General features: G+C 37.5%; 1 protein-coding gene across 1 annotated transcript; it reads right to left on the minus strand.

Annotated features, from left to right (window-relative positions):
* Positions 1-1,382: 1,382 nt before the first annotated feature.
* Positions 1,383-16,627, minus strand: mxra8b (matrix-remodelling associated 8b). Its single transcript, XM_053643531.1, has 10 exons — positions 16,479-16,627; positions 11,103-11,129; positions 9,624-9,926; positions 9,436-9,537; positions 8,386-8,880; positions 4,895-5,053; positions 4,743-4,773; positions 3,728-3,795; positions 2,491-2,568; positions 1,383-1,862 (listed from the first exon to the last, which is right to left on the minus strand). Exons 1-10 carry the CDS (start codon positions 16,525-16,527, stop codon positions 1,837-1,839), a joined length of 1,338 nt encoding a protein of 445 aa, XP_053499506.1. The 5' UTR covers positions 16,528-16,627; the 3' UTR covers positions 1,383-1,836.
* Positions 16,628-17,003: the final 376 nt, after the last annotated feature.

The following is a 17,003-nucleotide window of genomic DNA, read 5'->3' on the forward strand; positions in this document are numbered from 1 at the left end:
ACAGGCGGTAGGCAATTAAGATCACAGCTACAATAACACAGGGCACTAAAGAGACCTTTCTACTGACTCTGAAAAACACCAGAATAAAGATGTCTAGGGTTCCTGCTCACCTGTGTGAACATGCCATAGACCTGCTGCAGGGAGGCATGAGGACTGCAGATGTGTCCAGAGCAATAAACTGCAACGTCTGTAACGTAAGACGCCTAAGACAGTGCTACAGGGACACAGGAAGGACGGCTGATCGTCCTTGCAGTGGAAAATTACATGTAAACATGTGTCCCCCCAGACGTGATGGAGAACTTGCAAATGCCTTGGTGGAAGTGTGGAGTAACATCTCACAGCAAGAACTGACCAATCTGGTGTAGTCCATGAGGATGAGATGCACTGTAGTACTTAAAGCAGCTGGAGGCCACCAGATACTGACTGTTACTTTTAATATTGACCCCCCCTTTGTTCAGGGACTCATTATTCCATTTCTGTTCGTCAAATGTCTGTGAAACTTGTCCAGTTTATGTCTCACTTGTTGAATCATTTTATGTCAATACAAATATTTACACATGTTAAGAAATTGCTGGAAATAAAAGCAGTTGAATGTTATTTTTTTTTGCTGAGTATATATATTTTCCTCCACTTCAACATTATGGATATTTTGTGTAGATTCATTACATTACATGTAATCCCAATTAAGTCCATTTCAGTTCCAGGTAATACTATAAAATGTGGAAATGTTCAGAGGGGGTGAGTGCTTATGCAAGGCACTGTAGGTGCATGAAAATGAAGTGACATTGCCAGTATTAACGGCATAAAGACTAACTCAAGAGGATTCCTTCAAAAATGTAGTTTATTAAAGTCGAATGCCATATTTTGTGTACAAAGCTTTTCATACCAGTAGAATCTGCTCTGCCTCTTTGTAGCCATTTCAGTTTCAATGCTGTTTCCTAAAAGCATCGCATAATAAAGCTGTAACGTCACCTAAGACCTTATGAGTCAGTGTGTTGTTTCTCAAAAGCCCAAAACTGAGTCATAAAGATCAGCGTCGTATGAGATCGTAATTGCAAACCTGGGCCATACTAAGAGAAAATAAATGTAATAAATGCAAACTAAATATGTATAGCTTTCTCAAGTCTGCATAATGCACATTTCTAGGCATAATTATAAAATAGAATGACAATTCTCTCTGTGTGTCAAGCTCATGTGGCAGGATAGCAAAACTGCTGTGCGCATAAACAATCAAACTAAATAAAGACGAACTACCAAAAGGCTTGGAAAATAGCACTAACAGTTAAACAGAATATTTATGTACATATATGAAGGAGACAAGAGAAGTTCATACCACTTACGTAAGTACATAATCTTGTGGTTTATAGCCCTGGAACCACAAATAGTTAACTTCCTGAGTGTTTCTTAATCATGTAATTTGGTTTCAGTAAAAGCATCCAATGCGTTTCTTCTGGAAAGTTCCATCAGGTGAGCTCATTTTAGCAGGGCAAAACTGTTTAGTGAAACTGCCATCAGTATCGATTTACCTTACTGTTTTCACTGCATTTGTTTTCGCTTGTTATAACAGATTAGAATTACAGCACACTATATTTATAATATAAAACGTTGACTACTGACCTTTAAATGACACTACACAAATGACATTTACTTCAAGGAAAATGTTTTCGCACAGATCACTGCAAATCATTACATTAGAAACAGACATACTACAAGCATGTGGGTTTTTAGAGTTGGAGAGTCTCCTGTTAACTGTACAGTAAAGCTCCATTGTGTACTCATGCAGTCTTCCTGAATCCTGTAGCGCATGCCCTGGACCAGCCAGCAGCCTGCCATCAGTTACTTCTTTGAAAATTTCTCCATTTCTAGTAAAGAAAGAGAAACTGAATGTGAGAGAAAGAAATTGCACTGTTATTTATCAACAACTGACCTTAAATTACAGTCCACTCTGAAAGCACTGGAACTGCAAGGCCAATTCTATTGTTTTCGCTATACATTTTAGACGTTTGGGTTTGAGATCAAAAGATTAACATGATACGATAGCACAGAATTTCAGCTTTCATATCCTCATATTTACATATAGATGTGTTAAACAACATAGAACATGGCACCTTTTGTTTGAACCCACCAATTTTTTTTTTCAAGTGTTCAAAAAATATTGGAACATGCGACAGATAGATGTTTCTTGCTGCCCAGTTGTGCCCTGTTAAAGTGATTATTAAAAGAATGAATTCGTTTAAAAAAATAAGAATGAATTATCTCTGAATGTCTACTCTTGGTGTGAGCCCTACGTTTCACCTGTGAAGACTGCATTTGTTGTTAAAAAGTATAAATAAACATGAAGACCAGAGAGCTGTCTATGGGAGAAAAGCCTTCTGGTCTATCGTCTCATATTCATCTTTTGTGCTCAAACCCAAATGTCTTCAGTGTATAGCGAAAACAATAGAATTGGCCTTGTTGTTCCAATACTTTCAGGCAGGACTGTATAGTCACCTCTGTTGAGATCGATCTCTTTTGGGGCAAAATAGTTGTTCATCTCCACCCTCTCTTTCATTATGTTGTTCTTGTAGTCTGAAAAAACAGCAGTAGAAAGAACCCCTATTTACAGACCAACATATAAAAGAACTATTTGCACTATACTTACTAAAAATGTTATTTAATAACTTTGCCCAAGTTGTTAGCTTAGCTAGACATTATATCTCAAGCAAAACAAAAACTTGGATAACAAGCAAATTAATATTTGTCTTTGTCTAGGGTTAGTCTATTATGTTATGTAATTAAACCAAGCACTAGAAAGTTAGCTAACATGAAGGTATGTCATTGTGAATATAATACTAGCCATGGTCGCTAGCAGGGTAGATAACACTGGGCTTGTTATTATATTTGGTATGCCAGTAGCTAGTGTCACTACAAAGTTAGGTAACATTAGGCAAACTACAGTATTGTACTGTGTTAGTAGCCAAGTGCAGTAATAAGTGCCGTTTTCCTTTCAATCAAATTCCATGTAATAACAATACTAGTGTAGAATCCCAATATCAATACAGATACTTTGAAAAATACGCATAAAAAAATAGGGGAAATTTGTTATTTATACACTGCAAACATTGATATGGAGAATTATATGTGAAAAAAAATATTTGAACCTGTTCAAATTTAGGACCTATTTAAATAAGTCAATACCCAAAGGTATAAATATTCTGCATTTGGCTAGAGGTCATAACTTATTATTCCTGACCTCGAACCAGTAAAAACCAAAGAAAACGGCCAGCTGGATTGGACATTCTTACTTGGGAGTTCTGGATGGTCTCCACAACTATAAATTCAGACATCAAATCATACAACATCGCACAATATCAGCAGTAAACAAAATAGAACTTATTAACTTTAAATAAGTTATACTGTATATAGAAGTATTTGCTTTAGATCAATGAACATACAGACATATTAGGTTGTTAAATCTATAACAGTGACTATACAGATAGCTGTTTTGAGGTCATCACAGGTAGCTGGCTAGCTTGCTGCTAACAAAAGACAAACATGGATGCAACCATGTTTTTTTCCCACTTTGTAGCTCGACTGCATGGAGGTCGAAAATTTCCGAGCTCTGACTTCCCACTTCCGAGGCAAGTCAAATGCAGCCATTCTAATTTCACCCTGGCACAAGTGGCCTACGTCTAAAAATAAATAAAATGTTTAGTCATTTCTTTTTTAAATGTTGAGATGTTTTTACCAAGCCGGACTTCCTGATTGAAGGGTCTTAGTTCAGTAGCTTGCATTTCAATTTCCGTCCTGTGACTCCTGTTCAAAACACATATACGTTAAGAAATTTGCATGGTACATGATATAAACAAAAAATGCTCTTTATTATGCAGTACATGCACAATGCACACTATGTACAGTACTGTGATAAATAATATCTGCAATACACTTATATTTACAATACATTTATATCACAGCACTGTCAACAGTTCCTGATTCTGCTTGGTGAGAATGTGTTGATTAATTTTCTTAAAAAAAAATAATAATAATTTAACACAGCTCCGATAATAGTGGCAGCTTGCCTTGTTCTAATACATTATAGTTTCTACAGTACAAGCTTACATATGGACTTGTATGAGATTTAAAATGTATGTAATTATTGATATGGTGGTTGGTGGTAAGTTTTCTGTGAGATGTTTATTTAGCATTTCTGGAAGTAGTCTCCAGTGTCAGCTTTGTAACAGTCAAAGGTAAAGTTTTCTGATACTGGAGGGAAGAGAAGAGGTTTATGGCTGCTATAACACAAGTGAGAACAGGGATTATCTTGTTTTGTGGACGTTCCACTGTAAACATATAGAAAAATATATGTGGTTCAGCGGTTAAGGTTCTGGGTTACTGATCAGAAGGTTGGGGGTTGAAGCCCCATCACTGCCAAGCTGCCACTGTTGGGCCCTTGAGCAAGGCCTTTAACCCTCTCTGCTCCAGAGGTGCTGTAACATGGCTGACCCTGCGCTCTGACCCCAACTTACTAACAAGCTGGGATATGAGAAGAAAAGAATTTCACTGTGCTGTAATGTACGTGACAAATAAAGGCTTCTTCTTCTGTTATTGGAAAATAATCAACTTTGTTTATGGTAGGTCACATCACACCAAAATGTTGTTGATTTTTTTTTTCTGTAACAGCACGCCCCAATTCCTTACAGAAAGAAATCCCAAATATAATCCAGTAATTATCGAGAAAAATGATTCAGCTTTTAGCTCCTCACCGGTCAGCCCTCCGAATGTCATACTCCAGCCCTGAAAAAACAGTAGCAGTAGTAGTTGCTGTTTAGAATAAGCCTTGAAGATATGACCCACTTTTATGTGAGCTTACAAATGAGCAATACTTAGCCAACCAAAGTATAAACCATGACACTACCTTTCTTTTTGCAGTGTCTTGTGGTCATGACGATTCCTATGAGCATGAGCAGTAGCAGTAGGAAGAAAGCCAGGATATAACCAGTCTGGTGAAAAAGGTGAGTCTGGCTCTCAGGCAGGATGACGTTAAACACATGTGAGACTTCCACGTTATTTATATCTGTACCAGAGAGGAATAAGTCATGTAGTACAGTCAATATAATTACGATCATTGTCAGATGAGCTCTAGAAACACTTAGATATAGATCATAAAAGACTGTTGTGGTTCACTTGCATTCTACAGATCGAAGTTGAATTATCCTGTCTCTTTAACAGCTACAGCATGCAAGTGGTTTGTTTTTCCCCTTCTCGCGCATGCCAGCAAGCAAAAAGCAGGGAGGAGCTGGATTTCATGTCAAAATGACTCTGAGGCAAAATGAGTTCCAGACCTGATCTCATGCAGCTGCAATGAAGAAGAAAACATACGGCCCAGCAAAGCGGGGGAGACAGGAGGAAAGAGGAGAAGGAGGAGGGAAGTGTTGTTTGTGGTCAGCCAGTCTGTAGGTCTGTTCTCCATTTACTTCTTGCCATTCACAATAATTGAAAAGTCAGATTTTATGTCATCGATCACTTTGCCATTCATTTGTATTATTTCATGCAAATAAACTTTTTTATTTATATATAAAAAGAATTTGAAGCACACAAATCCATCCACAAAAATGAGGGCTTGAGTCACATGACCTGATTTTGACCGAATTTGAGTCAGGATTTGATCAGACTTGACTCAACGAATTAAAAAAAAAAAAACGACAACTGAACTTGCAACTGAACTTTGACTTCAATCATTTGGCTTGGACTTGGTCATATGACTCAAAAACACCACCCAGTTGGAAAGCAGAGAGAAATAAAGTATGTGAAGGCAAGATATACGGATTAATAGCTTCAATAACAAACAAGTAATGTGTTTAAAAACTTTTATAACACAGCGCTGTCGAATTCGTGAATAAGAAAGTCTGGATTCATTTTCTAGAACAGCATGACATTAATGATAGGTCAATATTAAGGGGCTAATTGTAATGCATAATCTTTTCTATAGGAACAGCTCAATTGTTCTATAGGAACAATTAAGAAAACATGTTGTTTTTACCAAAGAAAAACGTACTCTGTAAGGAGTCATTAGAGTCTCCAGTGTCAGCGATTTGTAAAATTTCCACTTTGGAGAGTATTCAGGGTACAGGAGTTTGCACTTTCTGGTTATGCAGTAAAATGGCATGATGCGTTTTTTGTCTGATTAGCATCAAGATAGAGCAAAAAAGAGATAACTTGTCTCAAAGACATTTGAAAACATAAAATATACAACTATAAACTATATATAACTACAACTATAAACTATAGATATATAATATTCCATTTATATAAACATACAGTATAGTATATGTTTATATAAATGTAATATAGTACTATTACTTTGCTGGTGTGAAACGCATTCTAACTTATTTATGATTTTAAGTCTTCACTTACAACTTATCTGTCTTTATTAGGATTTGAGTGTTAAGACTTGAGGCTGACTTGTTTTGCAAGACAATCACTTGTTCCCGCCTCTGCGAACGCTGTGCTCTTAAAAGTGCGTAGTGCCATGTCAGCAAGTCTCCGTAAATACTAAGAGTGAGTTTAATGGTGAGTAACGATTAAGTCAGCTTTTGGAAGCATTCATCACTATCATTATGTGTTATTCTTTACTCATGAATCACATTATTACCATAACCATGTGTGTTATCTGAATTTTAGGGGCTTTTTAATATTTAGAAGGAGCTTATTCATATTTGAAGGTATGCAACCCAAAAAAAACCCAGCAGACTAAGACTAAGGAGCACCAAAACCTCCAGAAGATGTTCACCTTTCTTTACTTAGACAGGAATGCAGGGAAAAATGCTTCTCAGACGAGACGAGATGTGAATCTCACCGAAACAACCAGCCTACTTTGATGGCACTGCTAGCCAGATGTTGTACAGATGTAGAAAACTTAAATTTCCACACCAAGTTACAGATTCGCCACAGCAAGACTGTGTGATACTGTCATAGACCACAAGGCTAAATTCGCATTACTTACTCTGAAAGTAAAAGTTTATTGCTCCGCTCTGCAGAACGAGTTCAGACATTCCTTAAGCGATGAAACATTTGTCTTCGGCAAACCTTTATCTTACATGAGCTTTTCATATTCAATATTCAATATAAAGCCAAAGTCAAAAACAAAACAAACAAAAAAGTCTTCCACAGCCTTTGTCTTATTTTAGAAAATGAATGACTTAATAGTACTAGATTTTGTTTTTAAAAGGAGGAAATAATTTTCGGACATGAAATAATAAAAATGCCAAAAAATCTTTTCATGTCGGTAAAAAGGCATTCCAGTTCTCATGTCACAGTCCGTCAATCACTAAAGCCAGACAGGACTGAGAAATAAAACACAGGAATTCATTAGTCGCGGAAATGGCCACAAGCACTTTGAAGCTCTGTAATGAGACACGGAGCATGCACAATCTCGATAATTACTATGCAGCTACACAAATTCCAAACAGTGTATTCCACAGGGAAATTGGGTGGCAAGGCTACATGCTCACATTTTCATTAACAGTGTACTATTATTTCAAAATGTTGTCACTGTGTGTTTCTTACTCTAGTTTCTCCGAGTTAACACTATATGGCCAAAAGTATGTAGACACCTGACCAATCACACCCATATATGCTTTATGAACAACCCATTCCAGATTTAGTACACACTTTCTATTACAATCTATCTCTACTCTTCTGGGAAGGTTATGCACTAGATTTTGGAGTGTGGTTGTGTGGATTTGCTCACTCAGCCACAAGAGCGAGGTCAGGAACTGATGGCAGGTGAGGAGGCTTGGGGCACAGCTGGCATTCCAATTCATCCCAAAGGTGAGTTCTTTCACTCCAACCTTGGCAAACCATGTTTTTATGGACCTCAATTTGTGCATGCTGGAACAGGTTTGGGCCTCTTAGTTCCAGTGAAGGGAAATTGCAATGCTGCAGCGTACAAAGACATTAAAGACAACTGTGTGCTTCAAACTTGCTGGCAACAGTTTAAGGAAGGGTAATGGTCAGATGCCGACAAACTTTTGACCATATAGTGTATCTGTGTATGGATTCTCTACCTATCAGCCTCAAAAAATAAGGTGTGCCATCTGTGACTATCAGAACCAAAAATTAGGCATGGTCTCTGTACCCGTCAGTCCCAAAAATGAGGCGTGGCTATGGTGTCTGTCAGGTGTAATGAAGGAAGTGTGGCCTCCCAATCCATAAAGCTCTATATTGTACTTATATTAATTAACATTAAATATTGTATCATAATTTTATTGCAAAACATTGCTACTTTGTGTCATATTGTTGTTTAAATGCATTCATTCTGACTTTTTCTGTATTATTTTGGAAAGACCAAATACACACACTTAACATATAAAAAGGTACTGACTGCAACAATAAATGTTAAATTACCCGGGTCATTATCCTTGTCTTCTGGCTTTTGTGTGGTTTCAGTACGAGCAAGTTGAGTGGTCTGAGCCTCAGTAGGGGCAGCTACAGGCGGCAAAGGAGGCTCCACGATCACCCGGAAGATGCGTCTCTCGTGCAGGCCGCAGTAGTGATGGTGCAGATGGCAGGAGTAGAGACCTTTATCAGATGGCTGAATGTCATTAATTGTGAGGGAGAAATCCCCCATGTTGAAGGCATCATCTGCGATGAGCATCTTGCTGAGGTACAATGGCCTGTACTCCCGCTTCTCTCCAGAGGCGTACAGATCGAGAAGCCGGTCTGCCTGGTGATGCCTCACCCCCGGACCCTGAAAGTCCCAGTGCACAACCTGCTGCTGGTCTTCTTGGAGCCCTCCCCTCCAAAGAGGGCGTCGGTTTATACAAGGCAACACCACGCTGCTGCCCTCCAACACCACAAAGACAGACTTCTCCCCATTCCATACACGCCTCTCCTTACGTGCTGCAGGACAGGAGTTTAAGACAAGGAGTTATTGCAACATATAATATATTTATTCAGCAACTAATAGGAGTGAGGTTTTTTATATGTTCCTAGCCACCAGTGTTCAAAAGAATGTTGAACTTGACCATGATAAATATGAATGCAAATACCAGAAATTCAGAAGAAAAAATGCTAAAAAAAATATCGCAGGTTTATAAACTGCCATAGTGATAAAATGATGAGGTAATAAACTGTGATGGAAACAGAACAGCAGAAAGATTAGTACATAGCAAGTTTGTGTTCCTGTCGATTTGGGTCTAGTTACTTGACTACTGAGTGCTGCATAACAGCAGTTAGTGTAAATACACAATGATTCACACTGCTCTATTAATGAGCTTGCTGGAATTCACTTGAAACTTACAAAACATTTGGTTCTAAATTTGCCCAGGCTTTCACGTAATTTTGTGATGGCTTATAGATTTATAACACAGTAATAAGCTGGACTTCACTATTTAACAGACAACAAAGAATATAAAAGTACAACGTAAATAATACACTAAATAGAATAGAACGTACGTGACTTGGTGACGTTTAACTGGATTTGAATGGATTGGTCGATCTTGCAGTAATGGTGATGCAGGTTGCAAGTATAGATGCCTTTATCGTTCATATCAACATCTGCACAAAATCGAACAAAATCGTAACAACTTTAGTGAGGACAAAAATATAACGTCAACCACTTTGCAGAATCAGGAGGATCATACTATGGATGGTGAGAGAGAAGTTGCCATCATCAAATGCTTCTTTGGAGACAGTGACCCGGCCCTTGTTATAGGCGTTATAGACACGCTCCGGCCCTCCTGAGAACATGTCTAGAACACGCTCAACTGTGTAATCAGGGCGGTTGCGGTTCAGGTCCCAGTGCACCACACGTTGACGATCCCGAAGATGGTCCTGCCTCCACACAATTTTCTGGTTATGACATGGCAGAACGACCCTTGACCCCGCAGAAACTGTGATGTTCTTTGCCTCCACCACAATGCTCTGCGTGCTGACTTGGGCCCACACTACAACACAACAAACGTAAATTCTTTAATCTGTTTGGATTCATTTTGTTTTGCAGCTACTACACTCATCATCCACTTTAATAGGAACACCTGTGCATTTATACAGTCATCCAATCAGCCCATCATGTGGCAGCAGTGCAATGCATAAAATCATGCAGATACAGCTCAAGAGCTTCAGTTATAGTTCACATCAAACATCAGAATGGGGGAAAGTGTGATCTCTGTGACTTTAACCATGGTGTGGTTGTTGGCACCAGATGGGCTGGTTTGAGTATTTCAGAAACTGCTAATCTCCTGGGATTTTCACACACAGCAGTATTTAGAGTTTACACAGAATGGTGCAAAAAAACAAAAAAAAAACATCCTGTGAGCAGAGGGTCTGCAGTCTGAAACACCTTGTTGATAAGGGAGACCAGAGGAGAATGATCAGACTGGTCTGAGCCGATAGGAAGTCTGTAGTAACTTGAATAATCACTCTTTACAACCGTGCTGAGCAGAAAAGCATCTCAGCATGCACAAAACATTAAACCTTGAGGTGGATGTGCTATAACAGCAGAAGACCACATCAGGTTTGGGTGCTGTGCCCATGATAGCCTCAAATTCCTGTGTTTTTCCTAACAGGAGTGGAACCTGATGTGGTTTTCTGGTGTTGTAGCCCATCCACCTCAAGGTTTGATGCTTTGTGCTTGCTGAGATGCTTTTTTGCCCAGCCCGGATGTAAAGAGTAATTGTAGGAGTTACTATATCCTTCCTGGCAACTCAAACCAATGTGGCCATTTTCCTCTTACCTCTCTAATCAACAAGGCATTTCCACTCACAGAACTGTCACTCACACAATATTTTTGCTTTTCACACCATTCTGTGTAAACTCTAAAGACTGTTGTGTGTGTGAATCCCAGGAGATCAGCAGTTTCTGAAATACTCAAACCAGCCCATCTGGCACCAACAACCATGCCATGATCAAAGTCAAAGAGATCACACTTTTTCTTCATTCTGATGTTTGATGTGAACATTAACTGAAGCTCTTGACCTGTATCTGCATATTGTTACGCACTGTGCTGCAGCCACTTGACTGGCTAATTGGATATCTGCATAAAAGGTGTACATGTGTTCCTATTAAAGTGGGCAGTGAGTGTATATGTATATACTGATGATTTAGGCTGGTTAATTTCTTACCATGTGGTGGGAGAAAACCAGCAGCCACTGAAATGCAAACAAAATCCAATTATTAGATTTATTTTCAAAGGAATTTGATGGTATCTGTTATATAAAGAACATTACATACGAACACATCAAATACGAAGAACAGATATGAACATAACAGCGCCATTCTGTATTACGACTGTTCTTCAACTCTCATGGCCTTTTGTGCTTTTACGAGTGTGTACTTGCAGCTGGACGGTGCACTTTATTCCAACCACATAGTATAAGCACTATTGCATCTGCTGTTTGCTGAACGGCGCACACACTGTGAACCACAGAGGAGATAATCATCTTCAGTTTATGAAGCAGATCCTCAATACCATCAACAATCACTAAAAGTGAAGCGGACAACTGCTGAGGCAGGACTTCTAGTCAATCAATTCAATAAAAAAGAGTCACATGACTGCACGAGATTGTTCTTAAGTGGTGAATTATTGGAACTAAAGGATTTGTTCATTATTATGATTAGAAACATGTGTGCTATTGGCATAGTCTAGATGAGCACACCAATCAGACTGAGGAATGTACTGAGAGATGAAGACCAAACCCATGTAATCTCAGACTTTATAAGACCAGGTGGTTTAGGAATCATGACAAGCTATAAAACAGATACAACAGCTGCGAGATATTATTCTTTATTTCATGTCTATTTTAAACCTTGGAGAAAACGCTGGGAGAACAACAAACTTTCCATGTTCAATTGATTCACTCTTCACTGTGAAAACAACCAAACATTGGAACACCAAATGGAGTCAAATATTGTTTTTAACAATGTTTTAAGGATATATTTCACTTTAAAACTCGTGGATATTTTTATACAAATGTCATTCAGAGATCTTAGGTTTTAGGTCTGTGTGATGCTTATGACTTTTGCAGAATTTTTATACGTTGTTAAATCAAATAAAACATTAAGCAATCACTACTGTTCCACTGTCTGGGATCATGGGCACAGAATTACCCAAACAAGACAGTTGAAGATTAGGGGGAAAAACACCTGGTCTTTTTCCAGTCTTCAACTGTCCAGTTTGTGTGAGTCTGTGCCCATGATAGTCTCAGATTCCTGTTCTTGGCTGACAGGAGTGGAACCTGATGTGGTCTTCTGCTGTTGTAGCACATCCACCTCAAGATTCGATGTTTTGTGCATGCTGAGATGCTTTTCTGCTCACCACGGTTGTAAAGAGTGTTTATTCAGGTTACTATAAACTTCCTGGCAATTGAAACCAGTTTCCCCTCTGATCTCTCTCATCAACAAGGGGTTTCAGCCTGCAGACCTACTGGTTACAGGATGTTTTTTTTTGTTTTTCGCACCATTCAGCAATCATGCCATGGCTAAGTTCACAGAGATCACACTTTTCCCCCCATTGTGATGTTTGATGTGAACATTAACTGAAGCTCTTGACCAGCATCTGCATGACTTTATGCATTGTGCTGCTGGAACTTGACTGGCTACTTGGATATCTGCATAAATAAGCAGGTGTACAAGTGTTCCGATTAAAGTGTGTAACGCCACATTACTAGACTGGAAATGTATGAAACCACATTAAATCTATAAAACCATTCCTCCCAAAATTTTTCTTTTTCTATATTCATAAGTTTCTAGATGGTCTGCATTCATGAAATTTGACTTGTTCATTCATGTCCCTATTTCAAATGATATGATAGAGAAATTGCCAATTTTTTTTTAACATTGTTTGGGTTTAAGTTTCTGAAAAATTACCAAAATAAAAATATATTTTTCATAGCACATGGTGTTTTCTTGAGACATAATTTTCCCTCAGACTATTCTCTTGAGAGGATCTTCACCATGAAATAGAAATGTTGTTTCTAACATCATCCAAAGACTAGATTTTTGGTATAAAAATGTATGCATACCTAATTAGATGAAGCCTCATTTATAAATAAACGTAATTTATTGAAAATTTTCCCATACAATAAAATACAAAAACTGATTGAGATATCCATTTTTTAATGATCACATTCACATGTAATGTCTAGCCTTAAGAATTTTTTGACCATTGTTTCAAAAGGCTTTTGCACAATGCTCTGTACCAAATAAGCCAACTCAACTCAGAGGCAGCAAATGGAGACAAAAATATTAATTGGGTACAATGGTATTAGTATCTACACTCCTACAGATACACATTAATCAACCCTAAAGACACAACTGCACAAAAGGACAGAAACAGAGAGAGAGAAATCCAAGCTACAGTCAGTGCCACGCTGCCTGGAAGAATGAAAGCACACTTCCTGTACTTCCCATAAAAGCAGGAATCTTTGTCACCACTGAGCCTGAGGCTTGGACTCGGCTAGAAAGCACAGTGTGGCCAATGAAGGTAATACACACCAGTACACCCTGTAATTTTCTTTGTGAATGTGCCACCCTGAAACCATACCTTGCAAGGAAGCAATGCTTGGCAAATAATGACTTAACAATGTGTCTGAAAATTGCCACATAGAAGCGTAGAATTAACTGTGATGAGTCAGAAAACTTAACACGGTACTTTCCCAAACTACTGCTAAACTACTGCTGAACAGCATTAAACAAGCAGTGATTATGACAACGTGCTTAGTCAACCATCTTCACAGGCTTTTTTATGTAACATGTTCTTTCCTATTTAGTTTACTTTAAAAAGCAAGAATATCGGCAATGCATCATATGATGAGTCCCACTACATACAGTAATACAGAAAAGGAAGGAATATTCAATGAGGATGTGTCTATACACAATGTAGCTTTAGCGGCATCACATAATTCAACTATTCATTTATAAATCTTCCATCCATAATCAGTTTGTCTAATCCCAAATTTCTCTGTCTGGGGATTAATAAAGTATTCTCTTATCTTATCTTAATTTGGAAATGTTACATTCCTTTAAATATCATATCATCATCTACTGGGGAGGAATCAGGAAGCAGTAACCACGTTGTTAATGAATTTTGCGAGAACTTACTTACAAGAATGTGGATAGTTAGAAAAGGAAACTGAATATAAATTATATTTTAAAAAATTCCAAATAGTGTGTTCCACCAAATTTTAAATACCTTTTTATGTGGAAGTATTGTTTATACTTTTAAACAGTTTCGAAAGTTTTAAACACAACTACATTTCCGCTCAAAAACAGACAAATGTTCAGTTTAGTCAATGGAAATATCAGAGGAAGAAAAAAACAATTCTCACCAGATCTACTCAGTTGTAAAGCATGAAACCAATTAAAAAGACAAATGTGTTAGCTGAGTAGCTAGCATTTTATTCTTCTTGTACCTGCTGACATTTTATGCTCATAATTAGGCATACTACCCTGACACACACAGTCATTAGATGCAGCTAGCTTGCAAATACACACAATTTTGAACCTAAAAAGTTTTTCAAAATAAGGTGAAATTGCCATATATGTTTGTACTTGTTTTACCCAAGTTGCAATGAGTTGATAATACTAATAAAGTCAAGCTAATTTCGCTTTCTAATGGTAAAGAAAATCATGTTGTGTTTGTCTGAACATAATCGACTAACTTAAATTAGAATTACCTGAAAAGATGTACGCAGCTCATTAAAAAAAAAAAAAAAAGGCTCTGTAAAATTATTTTTAGAGAATAAACTGTACCTTTCCTTGTTGCCGAGGTGGTACTCTCAATGATACATACATATATACATACATACATATTGTACCTTTAATACGTATATCTGTTTCACCCGGAGACATGGATATAGTGTACCTATAAATATGTTTAAAGACAAATAGAGATCATAATTTATTTTTGAAAGTAATGTTTTAAAAGTGCACATACATTACACAAAAACACACACACACACACACACACACACTAGGTAAAAGAGACAAAAACTGTACGCCTGAGGATTGCACCTCAGCAACAAAGAAAGCTGCAGTTTCTTCTGAGAGTGTATGATATTTGCATTACTTAATTTAAGTCTCTGAAAATAAGCTTTCTTTCTTAGATAAAAAAGCGAAAACAGAAGGATTGTCTGAGGTTGAAGTCAGTGGCCGGTAATGTATCTGTTTGTGTTTGTGTGTGTGTGTGTATATGCATGGAGACAAACTGTTATTTGTTCCTCTAACATTTCACAGAGTGTCTTTGCACAAAGTCAACATCCCTTCGTAGAAGAAGGCCCAGGCTGATTCAGGCTCTGCTTCTGCTCCTTACAATAAAACTCTCAGCACCAAACATGCTGACGCTGTACTTTTCCTTACGACTGACAAAACTAAAACATCCAGTCCACTCCACAAGCGAGGCCTGACATACTGTAGACTGTACATTCATGCTGATAAATATAAGAAGTAGAGGCTCTACATCCGCTCAGCAGGCACAGATTTAATCACAGGCCTGGGCTGTAACTAGTACTGTTCATCATACATAAACACACCAGCACCACACTAATAGCTCCAGGGTGAAGAGGATAGATGATTAGACAAATAATTTATCGAGAAGACAAAAATATTTGACCCTTTATTTATACACATCTTTTTTTTAATCGTTTTTTGTTTTTACTTAAAATTGAATGATATATGAACTTTGATTCTGTCCAAATAGCAAATATTTAAAAGTAAATGGATTGTCCATGAGTAAAAAAAAAAGGCTCAAACAGTAAGCATGCAAATGATAATAATAATAATAATTATAAGAATCTTCCAATGTCCAAAATTTTTTGCATTGAGGTCTAAACTTTGAAGACAAAAGTTTCAAACATATCTCTGAGCATACAAAATGTACACAGTTTAGGACTGTTGCATGTTGCAATGAGGTAAAATAATAATAATAATAATAATAATAACAATAATTCCTAAAAAAGATTTAAAACGTTTTTAAAAAAAGTTGTTGTTTTTTTAATGTAGAAAGTTAGTAAAGACTGAGAACAACAAATAGTCTAGAGAGCTACAGAAGTTTACATTAATTTACAGTAATGCTCTCAAGTGATTTGGAGGAGATCTTATATTTTCCTAAAATATAAAAGAGCCTTAAACTGACTGTCCATAAGTGGACACTATGCACTGTCTATGAACTCTATGAAAACACAATAGTGAAACATATTAGTCATTATTTAAATGTACTGAAGACAATGAACATATTTCAGGATCCTGGACATAGGTTAATAGAAATAATACTGATGATAAATCTGCTAAAAACTAAACTAAAATGTAATTCATGTTCATATAAATCACAAAACAAATAGCCTGTCCTGTTAATATCCAGAAGGGAAAAAAGTTTGCAGGAGCGTGGAGAACAGATGGAAAACAAAAGAGGGAAAAAAAAACAAAAAAACACCAAGTTCATGCAGAAGGGATTCTGTGTTTGTTTGTGAAAAGTTGTAGAGAAGTTAAAAATAGAAACTTACTGAAAAATATCCCCAACATTTCACATAAAACCCGCGCGGAATCCTTCATTATGTACAACAGGTGATGGAGGTTAGACTTTTAGACACTGAGCATCACCTGAGAAGTTTTTCTACAGGCGACAACAAAAACCCTGTCGTGTCAGTGTCTGGACCACCAAAGCCCCGCCTCCTTTTTCAGACTCCTCCCCCGTTCCAAACGCCGCCTCACTGTCCGCATCAGCGCACTACATAGGGTGTAAAATAACGGTTTCTACTGCCTACCTAGTGCACCATGTCGCCAATAAGGCGCCATTTGAAACCCAGCTTCTGCCTATGAAACGCTAAACTTTCCCTACCGCCATTTTTGTGATTTTTTCAGTCAGTTCACCTCAGGCTGTTTGTCCTCAAGTGTCCAAATTTAACACTGCCTCTTGAGAATGTACAATATAATACAATTCAAGTAGGTTAATACAATAAGATTACAACATATTATAAACGTATTTTAAAAAATAGTTCATAGTAAACATTACAAACAAACTGTAAACC

Source organism: Ictalurus furcatus, chromosome 15 (assembly GCF_023375685.1).
Source record: "Ictalurus furcatus strain D&B chromosome 15, Billie_1.0, whole genome shotgun sequence".
In the NCBI taxonomy this organism is placed as follows: domain Eukaryota; kingdom Metazoa; phylum Chordata; class Actinopteri; order Siluriformes; family Ictaluridae; genus Ictalurus; species Ictalurus furcatus.

What these genes read in the sequence shown, in the direction of transcription:
- mxra8b (XM_053643531.1), bottom strand. Translation starts at nt 16,527, where the DNA reads ATGAAGGATTCCGCGCGGGTTTTATGTGAAATGTTGGGGATATTTTTC. An exon ending in CTTCTCTCTCACCATCCATA is followed by an intron (nt 9,538 to 9,623) that starts GTATGATCCTCC and finishes GATTTTGTGCAG; the next exon opens with ATGTTGATATGAACGATAAA. An exon ending in AAGACACTGCAAAAAGAAAG is followed by an intron (nt 4,774 to 4,894) that starts GTAGTGTCATGG and finishes CTGTTTTTTCAG; the next exon opens with GGCTGGAGTATGACATTCGG.